A 21,192-nucleotide genomic window follows, 5' to 3' on the forward strand; every position below is an offset into this window, starting at 1 on the left:
ATGGTTGGGAAAAAAACAGTCCTCCTGTAGATGCATTAATATATACCGATTTCCAAATTGACCTCAGTTAATACCTTCCTTTAGGATTCTCGGATGGCGTAAATTCTTCCTGAAACGTATTCAGAGATGCAGCTCGTCATCCCACTAAGTCAGCCGTACTTTATATTGCTGCTAACTTCTCACATAAAAGTACTCACACTTAAAGGGTTGGGTGCTTAAGTGTTGGTGGTTGTCTTTGTCTGGTGGTAGGCACCAGGCGCCTGGCTGCTGAATTTGTTTCCCATCACCAGGGCTGTCACATGGGGTGGCCATGGGAGGGCTGGAAAGGGGAGGACATGCATGGTGATGAGTGGTGCGCACCCTTTGTTTTAAATCTTTTCACAGTGAAGTGAAACTCTCAAGTTGCTGTATTGTTAAATTGGAAATCCATAGGTATTTTTAATTTCAGAATTTCATATCCAGAACACAAACTCATCTTCTTTGTCCTAGGATAGGAAATTGGTGGAAAAACGGATCACATTTTTTTAATAACTTTGATAACTTTTAAACCACATGTATTTACATCACATTGTTGGCTTCTCAGAGCAGCGTGAATCCAAGCAGTGTCGAGGTGAGGTCCTATGACTTAGTGTTCCCACACACTGTACATTTTAAGAAAAATTTCATTTCCACATTCTCCTGTGTGCCTTCATCTGTGAATAGCTTTGGGATCCTTGTAGCAGCACAGTTTATCCACAAATTATTTCAGTCATGTTGGCAAAATAGAGACGACTTTTACATCATATGTATTTTTGGCTTTATCATATTATATAAAATGCATATTATTTAGAAAATAGTCTTACACGTAAAGGAGTTATTTCTATTATAAATGGTACTCATCACTACTCAGTTAATACACACTAGCTCCCTCCTGATACGAAATAAAACGATGCAGTTTAGTTCATTTCAGCCCAGAAGCCAGAGTTGAAGGGAATACATTTAGAAAAGTTCATATCTCAATAAAGAGTCATTGAACTTGAAACTCAAGTCCCATCTGAGTCTGCAGGAACCAGCAGAGCTCTGCAGGGCAAGGAGTCCCAGCAGCGCAGCAGTGAGAGTGGCCTGAGATGATTAGCTTTCCCAAGGAAAAGGTGGTTTCAAGTGATCTTGAACAATTGCTGATAGTTATGCTTATGTTTTTGGGAAACACAATGTGCCTGTCAGGACATTAATGCACCTGAGGGAGGATCCCTTGTGGGCAGGTGGGGGCACAACTATTTATATACAACTAAATATATTTTTTTCAGTTTCAAATGCACAGATATCCAGAGTTGATGACTCTGGTTAAGTAATTTAACTCTAACTACTGGAATGTATGTGATGTGCTATAAGTAGAATTTCACCTTTCTTTCAGCCATGACCTGATCGTGCAACCGCGATTTCTGTTTGATGCTTGGGTAGTGTCAGATATCCAGTACATCAGGGCTGGATTTACTCTGGCTAACTCTATACAGTTGCTGAATGCAGCTTACTGAAAACCATTATCATAAACCTAGTATGACTACAGCAAAAGTGGCTGGAACCTAGATTCTAGAATCTAGTAAAATTTATTTATAATTGCTTATAAGGATGAGTTTTCCTTAAAAGAACAAATTGGTTATTAATACAAATTTAGAAAATGCAGACTAGCAATAAAATACAATCGTGGCATTACAGATTATAGCCAGATAGATACTAGCTGCTTTGACCATAATATCCCAATAACGGTAAAAGATGATCTTTACTTTAAAAATTTATTAAATTGGTACTTATTTTTATGTATAATAAGTGTCATGATCATGATGGGGGTTGATTTTCAAGATAGATAGCCATGGGGTTATTATTTTGAATTGGCAAACATTGAACATAAAAGTTTGAAAATTGGTCAAGGTAATGATCTGCTTAACATTGTGCTTTACAACTTTTGAAAAAAACACTCCATTTCCCAGAAATCACTGGCTAGACAGCCAATAATTTTGTAGTAACTAACCTTTATACTAAATATGGAAAAAGCAGTCCTGAAATTTTATGTATATAGATAGCAGATCATTTTTTAAATGTTTGAGTCACCATATATATATATAATATATACAGTTATGTGTATAATATGTAAAATTCTCCCAAAATACATGAATAATAAAACTAAATATATTCACCCATGTAATTATAGCTAGTGTTCTTAAATTTTTAGTTACTTCCAAATTCTTATACATTCTGGAACTTTTTTCACATTGTTTGAAAGGGCTTTGGTCTTACCGTGAGTCAGGTACTGATCTTTTTGAAAAATAAATGAAGTATTGAGCCCATAAAATTAACATTACAACTTAATTTCCTTAAGGAAAAAGGAGAGTCCTAGATGGAAACCTCTTGGGAAATACTTATTTAAACCTTCTAACGAATTTGTGACACAGTTCGGGCTTCGAGGTCATGGTACCTGCCTTCCTCTTGTTCCAAAGGATGTGCTGTGAGATCACAGTTCATGTAATAACATCTGTGATGTATTTTGAGTTCTTGGGACAAATTCAGTATTTTAAATGATACGACTATTATATATAGTACAAGTGAATATTATTCACAAACTTAATAGCATTGACCAATAATTTAGCACCGTATCAGTTTTTATGTAAATATACATTGTATACCTGAGGAAGATAGCAACTCTCTAGTTTTCTAAGGTGAGATTATTTTTTAAATGTATTTCTTGTTAGCTTCAAGTTTTATTAATTTAAAAAATATTTTCCATAATTTGCCATGTGACTTTGTGTTCCTGGAATGATTTAGTGCACAGAATCAAAAATGAGCCTTTAATCCACCCCAAAGGGAAGGAAATGATGGTATCGAATTTCCAAGGTAAGAATTTGAGAGCAGTTTCCACTTGTGCAGTACACTGCACTGCCTTCTTCCAAACAGCCTCTCCCCTCATGAAAATGGAGATGGCGTTCTTCTACTGACCGAGATCCTCGGTCTGACTCCCGGCCATGTGACCTCTGGTAAAATTTACAGATCCCTTTACTTTTAATGTTCCACTTGTTAAATAAGGCTAACTTAATATTTGTCTTCAGCTTAAATTACAAGAAGTAATTTGTAGTTCTGATGTGGTAAGTGCTAAAGTAGAAATTCTTTATTAGGCTACGTTCTCTGTTTATTATATGTCTTTGAATTACATTGAGGTTACTTATTTTTTAGTTCCTTTAAAGAGTACCTCTTCCGGAGGTAACGGTAGGTGGTGCGCACCATTCAGGAGTCTGGTCTCCAGTCCTCACACAGCTGTGAGGACATAGTTCCAGCAGGGAAGAGGGTCTGTTCTGCTCTCTTAGTGGCCCAGGGCAAGAGGTCCATTTTAGTTTAGATCCCTTTCCATGTCCAGACCCTTGGTAAGTCCTTGCTGCCAACCAGACCACTCACAAATCAATTTAAAAAAAAATATATGTCTTATTTCAGAGAGAGGAAAGGGGAGGGGGAGAGAGAGAAAGAGAGAAACATCGATGATGAGAGTCACTGACCGGCTGCCTTCTGCACGTCCCCCACTGGGGATCAAGCCTCCATCCCCGGCAGGTGCCCTGACTGAGAATTGACATGACCTCCTGGTTCATAGGTCTATGCTCAACCACTGAGCCATGCCAGCTGGGCACAAATCAAATTTAAGTAAGGAATCAGTCCTCTTACATCAGAAGACACGCTGATCTTTGCCCCTTGAAGCTGCCCTACCCTGTTCTTGGGCCTGAAACTTATCACCCCAGCCCATAAGGTTTAACTGATAGTATTATGTTTAAAAGGAAGGTGTCTGTTTCTCATAGGTCATTAGTGGGACCTCTAACCTGACAGGAAGGCATTTTAGTGACCCCCTTTCTGATTGCTTCATGGCTATTGGCCAGCTGGTGATGCAGCTCTGTGATGATAACTGACTTGCTTTTACACACCAAAGTCTGTCAGAAGCGACGATTCTCTTTATTTTTATTTTTTTACTACTAGCTTTTACTGTTTTCTAATCTCCGGCACAAACTGAATGAACACATCCACAGTTAACGTAAATACTGCTTATAACTGGGAGATGAAATGACTCAGTGCTTGTAAACCTGTCTTGAGTCCCACTGAGCAGGCTGCCATAGAGCAGAAGCCCAAAGGTTCTCACTTTAAAAGTTGGGAACTGAGGTCCTTATTGTACTTCAGAAACAGCAAGCCAGGGTAGAAGCATAAATCCAAAAGACCATACCCGAAATTTGCCTTTCCTCACATCAGTCAAGGTGACCTGGGAGCTTGGAGGAATAGGAAGAGCTCGTAGCATTAGGAACTTCTCCGCTGTTCAGTTGCCGACATTAGGCCGGAAGTCATTACCAGTTAAAACATGTAGTTTTCGTCTTAAACCTCGAATAGGAGAGACGGGCAGTAGTGTTGAGTCACATTGCTTAGAACACAGAGCGTGTTCTGGGAAACGTGGTCCAAGTGAGAAATGCCTTCGTCTTCTCAGACAGAACCAGACTGGAGGAATAGCTCATCTCCATCTGTACTCGAAATATAAGATGGGTACTTCTTTTGGCTGAGTGCTGTCTTCAAAAAAGAACAGGCTCCTCCTGCCTCTTCGGCAGCGTGGATTGTTAAGGAAGTTAGTATCTCGAGTTTTGCTGTAGATGAGTGAGCATGCGAGTTTGGCAACAAGCGTCATTTCCTACATGTTATGTGGAGCTCCGTTAGAGCCCATGAGGAGTGTTTGTTGTGAAAACCTTGCTTTGGGGGATTTTTTCCCCCCATTTCATTTTGGTATGCCTTTATTTTGAACACAGATGCATGCTCTTTTTAACCTCTAGTCTGTGAAGTGGTTGTAGAACCTTTTTTTTTTTTTTCCTTAATGGAAAAGGTCTTGTTGGCAACCTAAAATCAAAGCTGAACAAGCAAGCTGCTGAAGTTTCTGATGAAAAAGTTTAAAAACAAAAATGAATTGCTACTGCTCTCCAAGTAATTGTATTGCGAATTCCTGTATAAAAGCATTACTGTCCTTGTATAAATAAAATTTTCCTGCAGTACGATTAAGTATTGATTTTTCAGAAGCTGTCCCTATAAAATTTTTCTTTTCATGTATTTCCCTACGCTGCCCAAAACGAAAATTACCGAAATGTAAAATCTGTGAGATTCCATATGCCTGGTACAATATTTTTGTATGTAAAAAGAAATAAATATTTAATACTGGAGAAATGTAGTGTTTCATGTGCAAGTAGAACAGAGGCTTATAGGCAATAAAACACAGGCTATGAGATTAGCTTTGGAAACTTCTTTTAAATGTTCATTGTTTTTATAAAAAAAAAAAAGCCTCTAATGTCATGTGGTTTTTCCCACCAAAGTAAATACATTTTTCACCTGCCTCCCGCTTTAACCAGGAAGCCCTAACTATTGTTTTCTCTATGCCAGCCCAAGCTTTCAGAGACAACGTACTCAAGGAAAGAAGTTCAGAGACAGAGAAGATTAAAGTGTAGGATCAAGAAAAGGCCTCTGTGCTTAGATGGCCTGAGATGATACTGGGACCACTTCCCAGCTGCCCAAGGAAGAGAAACCCTGTGGGAAGGTCCAGTCTGCTGTGGCGCACGGCTCAGCCCCTAGGCCTGCGGTAGACCCACCACACTGGCCAAGCGACAGAGGTGCGTCCGTGGGTGAGCGCAGGAAGCCTGTTTCCACAAAAGGTACTTGGCGCCTCTTTCCCAAGTTGGTTTCTGGGGTTCCCATACGTCATGCTTAAGAAATTGCTAGTCCAGTGTATTTCTGATGTATCCAAAAGAATCTGGTGTTACTCGGAGCAGTTCTCAAATAACATCGTTTGGTCCAGTGTGGTGTCTTTCTAACGCTGGCAAGGAAAACATCCATTGCTGGCCCGGGCCACTGTCTGCGTGAAGTCTGTACATTCTCCCTGTGTCTGCGTGGGTTTCCCCTGGTACTCCGGGTGCCTTCCATGTCCCAGAGGTGAGCATGTCGGGTTCATTGGTGTGTCTACATTGCCCCAGCCTGTGCGTGGGTGTGAGCCGCCCTGCGATGGAGGGGCATCCTGTCCAGGGTGGGTTCCTGCCTTGCACCCTGAGCTGCTGGAAAGGCTTCGGCCACCTGGGGCCCTGAACTGGTATTGAGTTGGAAAGTCATTCTCCTATTTGTTTTTATTCATTTTCCATAATGTTTGTATAGCTCACATCTGTTTCATTGTTTAATATTTGAAGTGCTTTGGGTATGTATTTTTAATCCAAGGGTATTTTTTCCATTGCTTTCCAGAGAGAGTGGAAGGGAGTGAGAGAGAGAGAGGGGGAGAGATGTGAGAGATGCATGTCGATTGGTTGTCTCCCACACCCAGCCCTGGGGATCCAGCCTGCAACCAAGGTATGTGCCCTTGACCGGAATTGAAACGAACTCTTCAGTCCTCGGGCTGATGCTCTAACCACTGAACCAAACGGGCTAGGGCCATAAAGGTATATTTTAAATGACTAACCCTATTTAAGGGTGAGGATGCCAGTTGGAGGTCCAGTGTCACCCTCCCTCAAGCATGCCCAGCACCACCTTGCCCACCCGGTCCCGGCAGACGTCTGCCAAGAAGCCCAGCAGAAACCGGGGGGCCAGGAACACCTGTCGCAGCCTAAGGCTACATCCCTCTCAATAGCTAAGTCTTAAAGCACAATCCAGCGGGGTAACTGGCCAGTGTTAGGACAAGTGTGCAAACAGCTAAAATGCCTTAGTTGCCTGTTTGATGTAACCCAAGCTTTTGACACTTGCTGGGATGGCATCTCTTTCTCTCTGAAGTCATGTCTTTCGTGTGTGTTTTGGTTTTGGTTTTATTATTTATTTAGAGGATAATACATACAAAATTCTAACAGGAATAGAGGGGTGAACCACCCCCTTCCCCACCTTTTGCCCCAACCTCGCAATCCTGTCCCAAAGGAGCCCTGTTGGGTTTCTAGTGAACTTGTGAGGTTCCCACGTGTTGCAATACATGTGTATTGGTTTTTCATACAACTGGACTCATATTACACATTCTGTCTCCAGTTTGTTCTGTATGTTTATTTCAGAAAACCAGACAAAAGGCATGGATTGTGCCACCACTTTACCACTATTTCCACTTTGGCCTGTTCCTTTCCAATTTGCGCATAAGGTGCTTATTTTTTAGGCCGTTGCCACCACAGTGGACAATTCTGTATCCTTAGTACTTGCATAAGGCTTAGTCTCATTTTTAATAGGTGATGGAAGGGTTATCGCTTCATTAGCATTAATGAAAATCTTAAGAGCAGGAAGAGAAGTAGATAGATGATGGTGAGATGACGACAAAAAGCAGGTGCTGAGGAACATGTCTCTCTCCAACAGCTGCCCCTTGTCCTCTGCTCCCTGCCCCTGAGCTGGACAGTTCTCGCAGGAGGGCTTAGCTACGATTTGCTAAGGGAAAACAGAGTGGCTTCAGGTCCCCAGTGGATATTAGCGATGGATCCAGAGGCACCAGGGAGACAGTCCAGGCTGTTCATAGCAGAAGGATGTGAAAACAAGAAAAAGCAAACATACCTTTCAAAGTTTCCTTTGATGTAATATGTATTTTACAAATTAAACATCCAGCAGGCATGGGAAATTGGCACATTGCTCTCAACATGGAATTAGTATAATTTATTTAGCAGACTATATGTACCCCAGTGGCATTCACAGTTCATTTTTCAGTCACTGCAGAGTGCACAGCACGTCCAAAACGTAGCCTTCAATGAAGAGAAATTGCCTTCCTAGCATTCAGAATTGAAATGGATTTTGGATCAAAGTGCCAGACCCATCTGTTTGTGTATAACGGAGAAAGTGGGAAATCTAGGCAATGGACCCATTTTTCTGCAGGAAAAAAGGTCTGAATGTGTGCTGGCTTAGAACTCTTCAAGTGTGGAGTTGAACTTATACACTGGGTCACCTCTTCAAAAAAGAACCCGTTTACAGAGTACCTGGCGGCTAACCTCGAGGCGACTCATGGTATAGAAAGTCACCGCTTGTTAAACTCTCTTGTAAATTCATTTCCTTGATAACTTTCAACTTGCCTCTGACCTAAGCCCCAAAGCAGTACCTTAACGATGCACAAAAGTGCCGGTTTGGCTCAGTGATTAGAGCATCGGCCTGTGGACTGAAGGATTATGGGTTTGATTCCAGCCAAGGGGCACATACCTCGGTTGCAGGCTCAATCCCTGGCCCTGGTCCAGGTGCATGCGGGAGGCAACCCATCAATGTGTGTCTATCACATCGATGTTTCTGTTTCCTTCTCTCTCTCTCTCTCCTTTCCACTATCTCTGAAAAGCAATGGAAAAAATATCCTCAGGTAAGGATTAAAAAAAAGTGCCCAGCCTGGGCTGATAACTTGTGCAGGATTCACCTGTGACTTTATTGCTGCGCTCTGCCTAAAGCACGGAGTCCATGCAGACTTACATAAAGAACGAGTGGGAAAACGTTAGGGACTCTGCAGGTGACAGCTCTGACAGACGACTGTCGTCGTTCCAGGTTAATGCCGGCCGTGGCAAGCAGGCGCTGCACAATCGCAAACCTCTCCGTATCTCTCAGGGGAGCCAGGGCTGTGTCTTCCAGATCAGATTCTCCATCAACAGACAGTGCACGGAGCTGAAATGGCAGGTTAAACACTTAAACATATTACAGAAAATCCACATTGTTGGATAGTAACGCCCTTCTAGCTAATTATGAAAAAAATTATTTTTCTTTTTAATTTCCCAAACGGAGCAGGAAAACCCTTAGATGTAACAGCATGTGTTTGACCCAGGCCAGGACCTCGGCCCTGATGTTTCCCGTTTGCCTGGAGTCCTCTGTCTAAATCCCTAGTCTCTGAACTCTACCTGCTACCAGATCTTAACGCCAGTAGATCAGAAAGGTCAGAATTTAACTTTGTCGCGCACACAGTATGTAAGTAAAGCTTGATTTTTTAAATGAAGATTTTCGAATATTTGCACTTGCAGGAACTCCTCAAAGGGGTAGGAACTGTGGTTTATTTCATGCTTCTTACCTCAAGAACCTTTGCCCTTTCTTCCTCCTACCTGGATACTCTTCCCCCGAGACCTTTCCTTCTCGTCTCAGTTGTCGGTTGAAATGCCACATGAGAAGGGGCCTCATCTGCTCCCACTCCCATAGCCCAGCCACTATTAATTACATTATTACACTGTCTTCATCTGCTCACTCTGACATTATCTTCTTGACAGTTGCTGCTTATCTGTTTACTAAAACCTAAGCCACTCAAGGGAGCAGGGACCTGGCCTGTGGTGGTCACCATGCGCCCTGCCTAGCACTAGGCCCTCAGTGTTTGAATGAATGTTAGTTCCTTAAAGAGGTGGCTGCTCTAGTTGCAAGCCCTGAAAACATGAAACTCTGCTTCCGGGGGTCTTGGTTGGTGCCTGTGACACTATTTTTTTAATCTTCAGTAATTACAAATGTGCCGGTAGATTTGATTTTTAAACAGGTATTCAGAACCAGATCAGATTAGGAACGTAGGGAGTAAAAGTTAAAATTTATAAAAAATGAAGCCTAAAAAGTATGCATGAATTTTAACTGAATCTAAAGAATGCCAGAAGTATTCTGAGTGGTGGTAACCTTACCTGAAGTAGCCACACTGGCTGAAGGGCAGCACGCATTTGAATAAAAAAGTACTTGGGTGTCTGTTATCAAAATCAGCTTTACAGATCCACACCTTGTAGATGCGCCAAATATAACTCAGACATTGCAACCACAGGCTTAATGTTACCACTTGGCCCAGACAGTAAACTATGGATTATGGTTTAAGGGAGTGGATCAGGCCTGCTTTTTAAGCACAAGCACCATGTCCCACGATTTAAGAATGAGCTCTAGGGCACAGGCCGGAGGCTGCCAGCAGCGCAGCAGGCTCAGGGCCTGGTGAGGTGCTGAGCGGCATCCAGCTTCCTTCTCTGAACATCTGCCAACCCCAAGCGCCCAGAGGCACTTCTAGGTATAAAAGAGGTTACGGTCACCCGGAGGGTGGTGCAGTGAAATTAACTCTCTGCAATGATTCTAACTCACCTTCTTACCAGTTCTCTTACCACTTCAGCAGATGTGTTGGTGTGTCTGACACTGTTTTCCCAAAAGGCCTTGAGAAAGCCTGTCAAGGTTACTCTGGCCACCAGACAAGGACAGAAAAGCAGGTAGATTTTTATTTCCTGTTCTAAGTAAATGCCTGTAAGAAACACATGACACCCAGGTCCCTTTAGGGGACAGGAACCTCGCTGTCTTAGGAGTTGTCTTGGGAGATCATGTGAAGATGCCTAGGAAGGTCTTGAAAGAAAAATTATTTCTTTGTGTTAAGCAGCCCCTGAAGGCAAACAAAGGACTCTGTGGGTGGGAAGTTCTGTGCCAAATAGAATAGCAGCCACTCTGGACCCCGGCACGTCCAAGGGGCTGCTTTTCAGACCCCAGCAGAGCAGATGGGGAGCCACACAAAGATCAGACCCTAGAGTTGCTCTGCAAGGACCATGACAACTTGGTGAGAGTTTGTTGGGAGAGGCACTTAATATGGTCTTGGCAGTATTTTCTCTTTCTATATACTTCCTGAATGCAGTTGATGACTCTGTAAATACTTAGTAAGGACTAACCTGGGGAATGCTAAGCACTCAGTTGTTGCAAAACAGAGCTGGGCTACAAAAGCAGAGCTACTGCCATGGTCATCATTGCAGACAATTAGATAATGAAACATACTGTTTCCATAACCACACTGCACCGCCAGGTTTTACCCCTCAGCTAGCCACAAGACACACATGCCGGCACATTTTCGAGTAGTTCAGTTTTTGTGGTCAAAGTACAGGAATGCAACATTCCCCTGGGCGGGTAGAATCTGCTTTCGGTTGTGAGTGACATTTAAACTGCTCCTTGGAATGATGCCTGGCCTCAGGCTTCAGCTGCCTTTCCTTGCAGAGAAGCACCAAAGGCACTAATCACAGTGCTCAGATTTCCCTGGGTGGATGTGTAGCGTTTCAGGGCCCTAGCCAGGCAGCCCACTCCAATATCTGCTTCTCAGATCTGGGAGCAGAACTCTGAGCTTTGGGCCTACAGGGCATGCTGGCTTGGCCCTTAGTCACCAGACCTTAAAGTAATCCAGGCAGGCATGCTCTGCTACACTGCCCCAGGCTGAGGAACACTGGCAGAAGCTGAAGCTACCTTAGAGGAGCTGCCCCATTACAGTGGTTTCTGGGCAGCCCATTGAGGGTTCCTTCTATTAGTGACCCAATTTGTCATTTAAAAAGGAAAAGCTTAATCTTGAGTCTCAGGGCCAAGCTCATCATTACCTAGCTCTTGCTCCTGCCATGACATTTCCTCAGGGCACAACAGTAGTGCTAAATCCTAAGAGAATAAATTGTCTCTGAGACAGGGCAGTGCCCTTGAGCACTGCCGGCCAGGTGAATGTGGTACAGAGCTAAATACAACGGGTCTAGCTCCTTCCCTGCAATGCTGCACCAGGCCTCGGCCACAGTTCTTTCCAGACAATAGAAAAGCATAAGGCCTGGATTCTAATGACAAGGTTCAAGTCCTAGCCCTGCAAGCAAGTTCTTTGAACAAATCCTTTCTCTCTGGTCCTCAGTCTTCCTGTGAGGTAGGTGGGTATAAAAAAGTGGAGTTGATAATACCTGTTTAACCTATTTGGAAGGGCTTTTGTGGATGAGAAAGCCTTAGAAGTGTCTTATCAGCTGTTGGGTGTCCATCTCCTCATTGCCCCATTCCTGCCCCTCCCTGGATCCCTCCACAAGGTTCCTTACCAGGTGACACATCGTAGAGATAATGTGGAGCTCACAGCAGGTGCCCAGCAGAGCTGCTGCATTATCTGGCATTTCTGCAGAAGACAAAATTCAGTCACTGTCAGAAAGGAACCAAGCATCCATGGGAACAGAGCCAGCCCTGGGCTATACCTGGTTTATACTTTCGTGCTCTCTAAGCAGAGTTTATGCTCAGAAATTGTTGAATGAATGCTGCCAAACAAGCAGCAAAGATCTTTAAGAAAATAGATGTGGTAACTAACCAGGTATGTGCTCACCAAGGGATGTGCCTTTATATTCAATTTGCCAATCAAGAACTATACAGACTCAGGGAAGAGCAAGGAAAAAATAGGAAGAACCTGGAATTTGGTGACAAAATAGGCGTATTTAAGCCCCACTACCTACTTGGAGAATGACCTTGGATATACTTGTCTAAGCATGTTTTCTCAATGGAACAACCATAGATTTTTTTTTTTGCATATGTCAGAGAGCTGAGTAAACTATAGTGACCAGAAATTCAAATAAAAAAACACAATGAGGTATCACCTCACACCTGTTATCAAATAGACTAGATAAATGCTCACGAGGATGTGGACAGGAAACCTTTGTGTACTGTTGGTGGGAATGTAAATTGGTACAGCCTCTTTGGAAAACAGTAGGGAGGTTCCTCAAAAAAATTAAAAGTATAATTTCCATAAGGTCCAGCAATTCCACTTTTGGGTATATATACAAAGAAATTTAAAACACCAACTCAAAAAGATATATGCACCCCCGTGTTCATGGCAGCATTATTTACAATAGCTAAGATATGGAAAAAACCTAAGTGTCCACCAGTGGTAGATATACTATTCCAATAAACACTGGAATATTATTAGGCCATAGAAAAAGAAAACCTTGCCACTTTTGACGACCTTGAAGTATTACACTAAGTGAAATAAGAGAGACAAATACCATATGATTTCACTTACATGTGGAAGTTTTCTTTTAAAATGAGCTCATAGATAAAGAGAACAGATTGGCAATTGCCAGAGGTGAGGGGGGATGTTGCAGGGTGCAAAATGAATGAAGGTGGTTAAAAAGTACAAACTCCCAGCTATAAAATAAATCAGTCGGGGAAGGAACTGGATAGACATTTCTTCCAAGAGGATGCACAGATGGCTAACAGACATGAAAAGATGCTCAGTGTCACTAATCATCGGAGAAATGCAAATTATAAAATTATATCGCCTCGCACCTGACAGAATGGCTGTCATCAATAAATCAACAAGTGTTAGGAGGGTGTGGAGAAAAGAGAACCCTTGTGCACAGCTGGTAGGAATGCGGACTGGTGCAGCCGCTGTACAAGCAGGATAGAGGGTCCTCAAAAAATTACAAACGGAACTGCCTTATGGCCCAGCAATTCCACTTGTGGGTATTTACCTGAAGAAACCCAAAACACTAATTCAAAAGAATATATGCACCCCTGTGTTCATTGCAGCACTATTTACATCTGGAAGCAGCCCCTGTGCCCATCAGTAGATAAGTGGATAAAAAAGCTGCGGTAATTTACACAATGGACTACTACTCGGCCGTAAGAAAAGAAAGGAATCTTACCTTTCTCAGCATCATGGATGGACCTGCAGAGCGTTATGCTAAGTGAAATAAACCAGTCAGAGAAAGACAAGGACCATATGATTGCACTCGTGTGGAATCTAATGAACAAAGCAAACTGATGACCAATATAGAACCAGAGGCATGGGATGCGTGGCACAGACTGGCAGCTGTCGGGAGGGTGGAGCTGGGTGAAAAAGGTGAAGGGATTAAGCAAAAACCCCTCAGGGACACAGACAACAGTATGGTGGTTACCAGAGAGAAGGGGGGCGGGGGAGACACAAGGGGGTGAAGGGGAGAGGAAGTGGTGTCGGAAGGAGACGACTTGGGGTGGTGAACGCAATACAATATACAGATGATGTGTTGTAGAACTGTACACCTGAAAGATAATTTTATTAACCAGTGTCACCCCAATAAATTCAATAAAATTTTAAAAACAACAACATGGGCACGTAATGTATGACTCGTCGGCATATAGACCTGGGAGAGGCGTGCTCCTTTTTAATTCTTTAAAAGCTGGAGGTTCCTGGGTCTCTGATCCTCTGTGGTGCAGGGAGGAACCCTGAATGCACCAGAACTCAATGCCCTGACTGGTATCCCCTCGAGGGGAAGTCGTGGGGACCAGGCGAGGGGGCTGCATTACCAGGTGTTGCCTTTCTGAGAAGGATCTACAAGTCCAGTTTCCTCCCTCGGAGGCCCACCCTCTGACAGCACAGACCCTCTGGCTTGGTGAGCTCGGGGTGGGACAGGTGGGGAAGTCAGGCAGGGCCCACTGCTCAGTAACGTCTGGATGGCCACAGCCCTGGGAGGGCCTTGGGACGGCTCTAGAAGGTGTGGAGCTGCTGAGCCCAGCACCCTCATGCTCTGGGATGCTGTCCACAGCCTCCCTGCCCTAATTGCCGCAACTCTAGGGGAGGAAAGTTTGCAAAGAGGAACAAGGGGATCGGAAGGACCAAAACTCTGGAGGGGAGAACAGCTGCCAAAGGAAAGCACTGCCCTCAGCACGGCCGGGGCTCGAGTGAATGCCAGGCGGTGTTCGGGGAGATGCTTTCCTGTGTCATGGGGGGTGAGCCCGCAGAGCGCCCTCCCTGGGGGGGAAGGAGAAGTGCTCTCTGAGAGTGGGGGAGGGGCTGTGGACCTCGCAGCAACCCTGTCCATTTCCACCACCCTCGACTTCTTATGCTCCCCATAGTGCTGAAAAGGAGACAACCATCTATACCCGTCTCCAGAAGACTAAGCAAAGCCACTGCAAAGCAACAACAGTCTGTCTCTTCCATACCTGCTAGTGCACTGACCAAGAAGTAGGCTGCAGAAAAGAGCTTCTGGTTGCTGACTTCCGGGCCCGGACACTTGCCCTGCACACTGCACCCCACCAGCTGCAGGAAGGCCGTGAGGTCCTGCCTCTGGGGGGGCTTCAGCTCCCCCAGGATCTCCAGGGAGGGCGACAGGCCACTGATCACATCGTCACACTGCAGGGAGAGGAGAAAAGGGACAATGTGATGGAGAGAAGCCAAGCTGGGTCCTCTGACCCTCAGCATGCACCCCCTGCCCTTCACCATCTCCCACGTAAAGCAAGCCCTGCACTCTTCTCTCTGCTTTGGAATGACTGATCCGCCAGGTTAGATTTCCTCACAAGGGGACTCAACGGAGCCCTGCTCAGGTACTATTTCACCAAGAGGGGAGGAAGCATGCAGGAACCACTGGGTAGAATCTTCCCAATAGGGCAGGGTCTATCAGTTTGGACCAGGGAACAGGAACAAGTGACTACACGCAGAGCTGAGGAGGGGAACAGAAAGGCATCATCCCATCTTGGTTCTCGAGCTTTAAACTTGGCACCACAGCCCCAGCCATGTTCTCAACAGGACCCAGGGCAGCCTTGCCCACCGGCATGGGGCCTGCTGGGAGGTGGGTGGTCCTGCTGGCCAGGGCTGCCCTGGCCACCTCAGCACCCCCCGAGCCAGTTCTCCATTGCAGCCTCCACATCCACATGCACTTGTATGAGAGCCCGTGGGCCCCCCACCGCCCAGGCAGCTGATGCTCTTTCCATGGGGTGCTGGCCTGACATTTCCCTCTTGAAGGAGACATTTTAGGAAGTAAAAGTCAGTGGATTTTTTAAACATCTGTGTTCTCCCTGGGGCTAGCATGCTCTCCTGCAAGCTCTGTGTCTTCCAGAGCACACAGATGTCCTGGCTGCTGGACTATTTCAACAACTGCTGGTTCCATCACTGGTCGCTAAGCTCTTTTGACACAATCCAATTTCGAGAGGAAAAAGGAATACGAATGCTCTCCTGGAAGCCATAAAGCATTAAATCAGAAAATCAGAGTTCAAACTCTGCATAAAAGAAAAGCAGAAAGACCAAAAACAACACAACTACAGCAAAAATCAGGTTTATAGCTCCCCAGCCTCCTCCAGGGAAGCAGAGCAGAAAGTCTGGGTGGATGGAGGTTGGCAGCTGGTGTATCTCAGCCTCCCCAGAAAATCCTTTTGCTACAGAACAGAAAAATACAAAGCAGGCCTTTGTATCTAAATAAAACAGGACTCTACCACATAGCCCCCCTGTAGTGGGCTGAACAGGGCCTCCCCTCCCCAAATAGATGTCTACCTGGAACTTCAGAATGTGACCTTATTTGGAATAACAGTGTTTGCAAATGTAGTTACGGTAAGGATCTTGGGATGAGATCCTCGTAGGTTGGGGTGGACCCTAAATCCACTGGTGGGTGCCCATTAGGGAAAAGAAATGGAAATGATGCAGAGGAGAAGGCCCTGGGAAGACAGCAGACACTGGAGTGATGTGGCCACAAGCCAGGGGACACCAGGAGCTGCAAGAGCCAAGGGAGGGTTCTCCCCTCCAGCCTTTGGGGGAAGCATGGCCCTGGTGACACCTTAACTTCAGACTTCTGGCCTCCAGAGAATCAATTTGTGTTGTTTTAAGCCAAGAAGTTTGTGGTCATTTGTTACAGCAGCCCTAGGGAACTGATACACCCTTAGATTCCTGGCATCAGCTGCCTTTCTGCAGTTAGAAAACTAAGGACCCAGGAGTAAGAGAAAAAGAAGCTTCAGGGTTCAAGGGAGGTGGGGAAATTTTAAACGCAATTTTGTCCCCTGCTCAAAGCCTTGTCCCAAGAGGTCCAGCCCGTCCACATCTCCAGAACAGAGAGGGGAGACCCTGCGCCTCGGGAAGTCTTGGGTCTTACCACTTGTTCCAGGACCGCGAGCAGCTCCTCATCGGACAGCACCGCCTGGAGGGCACCGCTCAGTGCCGTCCGCTGCTGCTCCGGCAGGTGCACGAAGGGCTGGAAGTTCCTCTCCAGGGGCAGAGTCGCTGTGGACGCAGCAGAGCACAGGGACACGTGACCGCCGTGTGTGCCTCAAGACGGACACAATGCGCGCTTTTTACAGCCATCTGTCCCCGGCTCTTTCATGGACACTTCCAGCTGCACAGTCGCAGGACTCGGAAATAAAGGACACTGAGCTAAATACCACCCTGCGTGGTTTCAGTGACCAAACTACTACAAGAAGGGCGGGGGACAGAAAGAGGGCCACTGTGTTTTGCTTCAGACTCACTAAACATGAGGTGTAGTCTGTCATTTTCTGGAAAAGTCACTCAGACCCCTCTTACAGAAGTAAGTGATCGAGGCTGAATTACTCAACATCAGTCAGTACTTTCAAAATGCTTCAGAGCCACACAAATTCCAAAATAGGTTATTTTTCATCCTCCTAACACGCTGTGGGTTTTGCACCCTTGAATGTTTAACGCACGTATGTCAGAGGGGCCGGCACCCTGCTCTCACAGCAAACACAGGCACTGCCTTTGCCCATTTTTCTCTCCACCGCCTGGTCCTGGAGAAGGGTGTGCGGGCCCCGGCTGCAGCCCACACCCTCCGGAGGCTGGAGCCTCTCCCTGAGAATCGGCTTTTTTAAAGACGGTCCAAAGCTGCTAGTGAATCAAGCCCAGTGGGGATGTGAAAGCTTCTGTATGGAGGGTGCCTCCTGATTAGTAAACGCACCACCTCTGCTGAGGGCAGATCCCAGCACAGGGCTGTAGAGAGCCCCATGGCGAGGAGCCCGGCACAGCAGTAATGACGTTCACACACTGCCCTCGAAACAACGTGGCCTCTGCCGCCCCAGCCTGGATGGAAGAGCTGCCCTGGTTGGTCCAGGGCACAGAGGCCAAGCCAGCCCCCACCCTATTCCTGCCTCCCTGCTCTCAACCCCCAGCTCACTCGAGTGGCCAACCTACGGGGCAGACGGGTGGGAAAGGAAGTTACAGGGAAGCTGCAGCCCAGCCTGTCTCGTCACCACCCTGTAGCACAGTTCATGGCTGCAGGGCCCCTGCTGCTGTGCTTCTAACCCAGGACGTCACCAGTTCTTCAGTGACAAACCTCACCCAATAATCTCGAAGAGGAGGCGGAGGGGCCTAAGGCGGGAAAGCCTTATTTTAAGATTGGGCCTGCACTGCCATCTCTCCCAAAGCATCTTGCAGTTTGGGGCTCAATGAAGCCCGGCTGGTGAGCCTCGATGCTGACCCTCCACGCTGAGCGTTCTCTGAGCTGCTCCTAGCTCTCTGTGCTAAGCTCTTATGTAGCTGTGTTTCTCCCTTTCCTTGCCCATCTCCTATTATACACTGTACTCCTGCGCCCCAAAAAACCCTCCAGCTTTTTAAAACACTAACTGCTGTGGGGAGCAGAAGGGACTGCTGCGGGCAAGTCACAGGTCGTCCCCTCCTCCACCCCCCTCCCTGAAGCCAGGGCACCATAGGGCTTCGGGCCACGTGGATAGAGAGCCTCTGCGAGCCGTTCTGCGGCGCTGGCAAAGCCCTGCTTGTCTTGGCAACGCAGCCCGGAGCGTGATGAAACAGGTGCGGAACGGGCTCGCTCTCTGCTGCTGACTAGCTGTTCTTAGTGGCCCGCGAGGCCTCTGCAGTTAGAATGAAAGAAAATGCCAGGCCCCCGACTCGCACACTCCTCAGTCTCCAGCCCCTTTCTCAAAACATGGCACCCAAGACCTGAGGTCCCAGCAAGGTGAGTCCTGATGCACCAGGCCTGACTCAGAGGCACCACCCTCTCTGTTCTCAAAAGCTTTCTGTGAAGTCACTCGTGTCACATCACCTCTTGGGGCCACATCACCTCTCGGGGTACAATGCACAATCAGCCACTGGCTCACCACACGCCCGCCCTGATGGCAGTACCTTGATTTAAAACACTCAGCGGTCCATCCGGGGCAGACGGCCCCTGCCCAGCATCTGGCATGTCCCCAAACGCAAACTCTCGGAAGAGCCAGGGGTCCAGGAAGATAGAGTCGCTTCTCTCGTGCTCGAAGCCGCCGTGCTTCCCTTGTAGGAGGCAGAATTCTGCAATACAGGACAGGAGGAGCGGTCAGCACAGACCAACCCGGCTCTTCCTAACCCGGCCTGGGCAGGGAAACCTCCACCCTCCTCCCCGTAAACCCGCTTCCTGCACATGCTCCACTGTGCGATCAAAACTCATCCGCTTCCTAGAAATACAGGAGAAACGGTTCTTAACACAGGGCTCTCCGTGTGTCCTCTGAACAGGCTGGAGCAATCGTTCAACATCGGAAGTCTTTCCTTCGCCTGGTTTGAACAAACCAACTAAACAAGCAGAACTCACCGTATATGAATGAATTTGAGAAAACTTGAATTTTGATAGATTTGACAACTGATAATATCAGAGTTATTGACAACATATTTCAGTGCGCAAGTGGTTATATGGTTCTCAAAAGTCAACTTTTCTGTATTAATAGAATACATAGCAAAAAAATGAACTTATTTCTGCAGTTATATGAATGAATCTCAAACATGTTGAGTGAAAAAAATCAACACATAAAGTATATTCTACAGGAATGTATGTGAAGGCAAAACTAGTCTTTTCAAAGCCTAATTTTTTAGAAATACTGAAATATTTATAGACGGAGCAATAGAATGCCTAGGGTCTGCGTGGAAACCACTGGGGGTGGAGAACGTGGTAACACTGCCAATGAAACATGAATTGCACTCATTCTTGAAGCAGGAAGTGCACGGGGGTTTATTATATTATTGCTACTTTTGAACGTGAAATTTTCCATAGTAAACTTAAATAATAATAGATGTTTCCTTATACACTTCCATATTTGAGAACCCAACTAAGGTATCTGAATTGCAGGTAAAAATGTGGCCATTCTTATGTCCTTGCTAAGCAAAAACAGCAAGTGAGCTCACAAACGAGGGCTCCTTCTGTGCTTCTACTTAATAATCTCTGCTCACGTGCAGGCTGTGGGATAAAATGTGTCTGAGCCTGTGCAAGGCATGGTGTCTGCACACACTTCCACTTGCTTGTGGGCACTGACGACATTCACAGAAGAATGGCTGTCTAAGACAAATGAAACTCCCTCATTTACTCATCCACGGAGCCACGCTCATGGAGCACCCAGGGCGCCCCCCTCGTTCCGCCCTTCGCACCAGGCGCTCAGGTGGATGAGCGTACACCGGCCCCCAGGTGATGACTTCGCTCCCTGAGGACAGGGACCGTGACCACTCACTCACAGTCTCAAATCCTGCCGAGCGCCCTGTAGGGCCCGTGGCACCAGCACCACTCTTGCCTGGGCACACACACAGCCCCTGAAGGCACTGCCAGTCCGTTCACTCTTCAGAGTCGGGCACTGTGCTGGGGCCAGAGATACTGAAGGGCCTTGACCATCAGTGTGCTTGAGGGGGGTGGGGAAGGCGGGGATGTTGGAGGTGTGGACGGGTCACTGAAGCCAGAGAGGCGGGTGCAGAGAGAGAGCCAGCAAAGGTTTCTTGGACAAAGCAGTGCCTCAGTAGCCTAAAGGCTCCGTAGGAGTTAGCCGGGCACAGGCAGTGAGCATGCTCCAGACGGAGGGGCCGCAGTCAGGCTAGGAGGTGAGACAGGAGCGGTCCCAGACGGTGGGTGAAGGTGGGCACCTGCCTGCCTGGGGAGGTGCTGGAGGTGAGAAGGAAGGCTGGGCGCGCTGGGGCTGGGCCACCCACGTGGAAGACTTTATCTTGGGACACGGAGCCTCAGAACGGTGTCTGAGCAGGTGAAATGACCAGTTTTAATTTTTAATCACATTAGTTACACTGCTGGAATGGAGCAGACAGGAGAGAGTCAGAGAAGAGTCAGGTGGGAAGCGAGGTGGGGGAGCTGCTGGAGAAGGGAGGGGGCGTGGCTGAGAGAACCCCTCTCCAAGGGCGGCTGGACAGACGCGTCCCCCAAGGAACAGAGAGGGAGGTGGCTCCTTGCAAAGTTTCAAAGGACAAGCAGGACGCTTGTCAAATGTACTCCCACCCAGAAGGTGGGAGGGGATCAGGCTCTGAAGGGCCCTTCCGGCCCTGCGGGTCCATGTTTATGAAGCTAGATCAGAACATTCTGTGGCAAGAGCCACAGAGAAAACAGATGGGAAATAAAAGCAGAACTGCCTTCCAAGCAGACGCTGAGTCTCACAGAGCCGGGGCCTGAGCAGCAAGCCGCTCAGCGTGGCCACAGCGGGCTGCCTGGGCCGGGGTGTGGGAAGGGAGCCAAAGGAACCTCGAGAATTCCCCAGGGCGCTTCTCAGCAGCACAAAAGAGGAGTTTATTTTCAAAGAGGAAGCAAGCCAAGATCAAAGGCTTAGATTGAAATGCAAACAGGAGAGCCACACCAGGCCCAGCTGGCTTTCCGAGCCGCCTGAGGAAAGAGCCCCGAGGCACTGGCAGGTGGCCCTCAGAGCTGCGCGGGGCAGGGCGCCCACCTCCTCGGAGAAACCGGAGGGCGCTCAGCCCCGCTGCCTGGGGTGGCACCCTGGCCTGGCCCCAGCCGCCTAAAGGTCCTCACGGCACTCGCG

The 21,192-nt window shown here is 47.0% G+C and overlaps 1 protein-coding gene across 2 annotated transcripts in view; it reads right to left on the reverse strand.

Moving 5' to 3' along the window:
• Positions 1-6,269: 6,269 nt before the first annotated feature.
• GSDME (gasdermin E) overlaps positions 6,270-21,192 on the reverse strand; it is a 38,364-nt gene continuing 23,441 nt past the window's right edge. The window contains exons 5-10 of one of the 2 annotated variants that reach the window (XM_016217053.2): positions 18,545-18,706; positions 16,551-16,678; positions 14,635-14,824; positions 11,769-11,842; positions 8,431-8,619; positions 6,270-7,494 (exon numbers count right to left, since the gene is read on the reverse strand). In XM_016217053.2, coding sequence (XP_016072539.2) covers positions 7,456-7,494; positions 8,431-8,619; positions 11,769-11,842; positions 14,635-14,824; positions 16,551-16,678; positions 18,545-18,706 — 782 coding nt within the window. In that variant the 3' untranslated portion in view covers positions 6,270-7,455. Of the gene's footprint in view, positions 7,495-7,562; positions 8,620-11,768; positions 11,843-14,634; positions 14,825-16,550; positions 16,679-18,544; positions 18,707-21,192 lie in introns of those variants that run through there. The other variant, XM_016217051.2, reaches the window with a different exon arrangement.

Source organism: Miniopterus natalensis, chromosome 10 (genome assembly GCF_054644295.1).
Source record: "Miniopterus natalensis isolate mMinNat1 chromosome 10, mMinNat1.hap1, whole genome shotgun sequence".
Classification (NCBI taxonomy): domain Eukaryota; kingdom Metazoa; phylum Chordata; class Mammalia; order Chiroptera; family Miniopteridae; genus Miniopterus; species Miniopterus natalensis.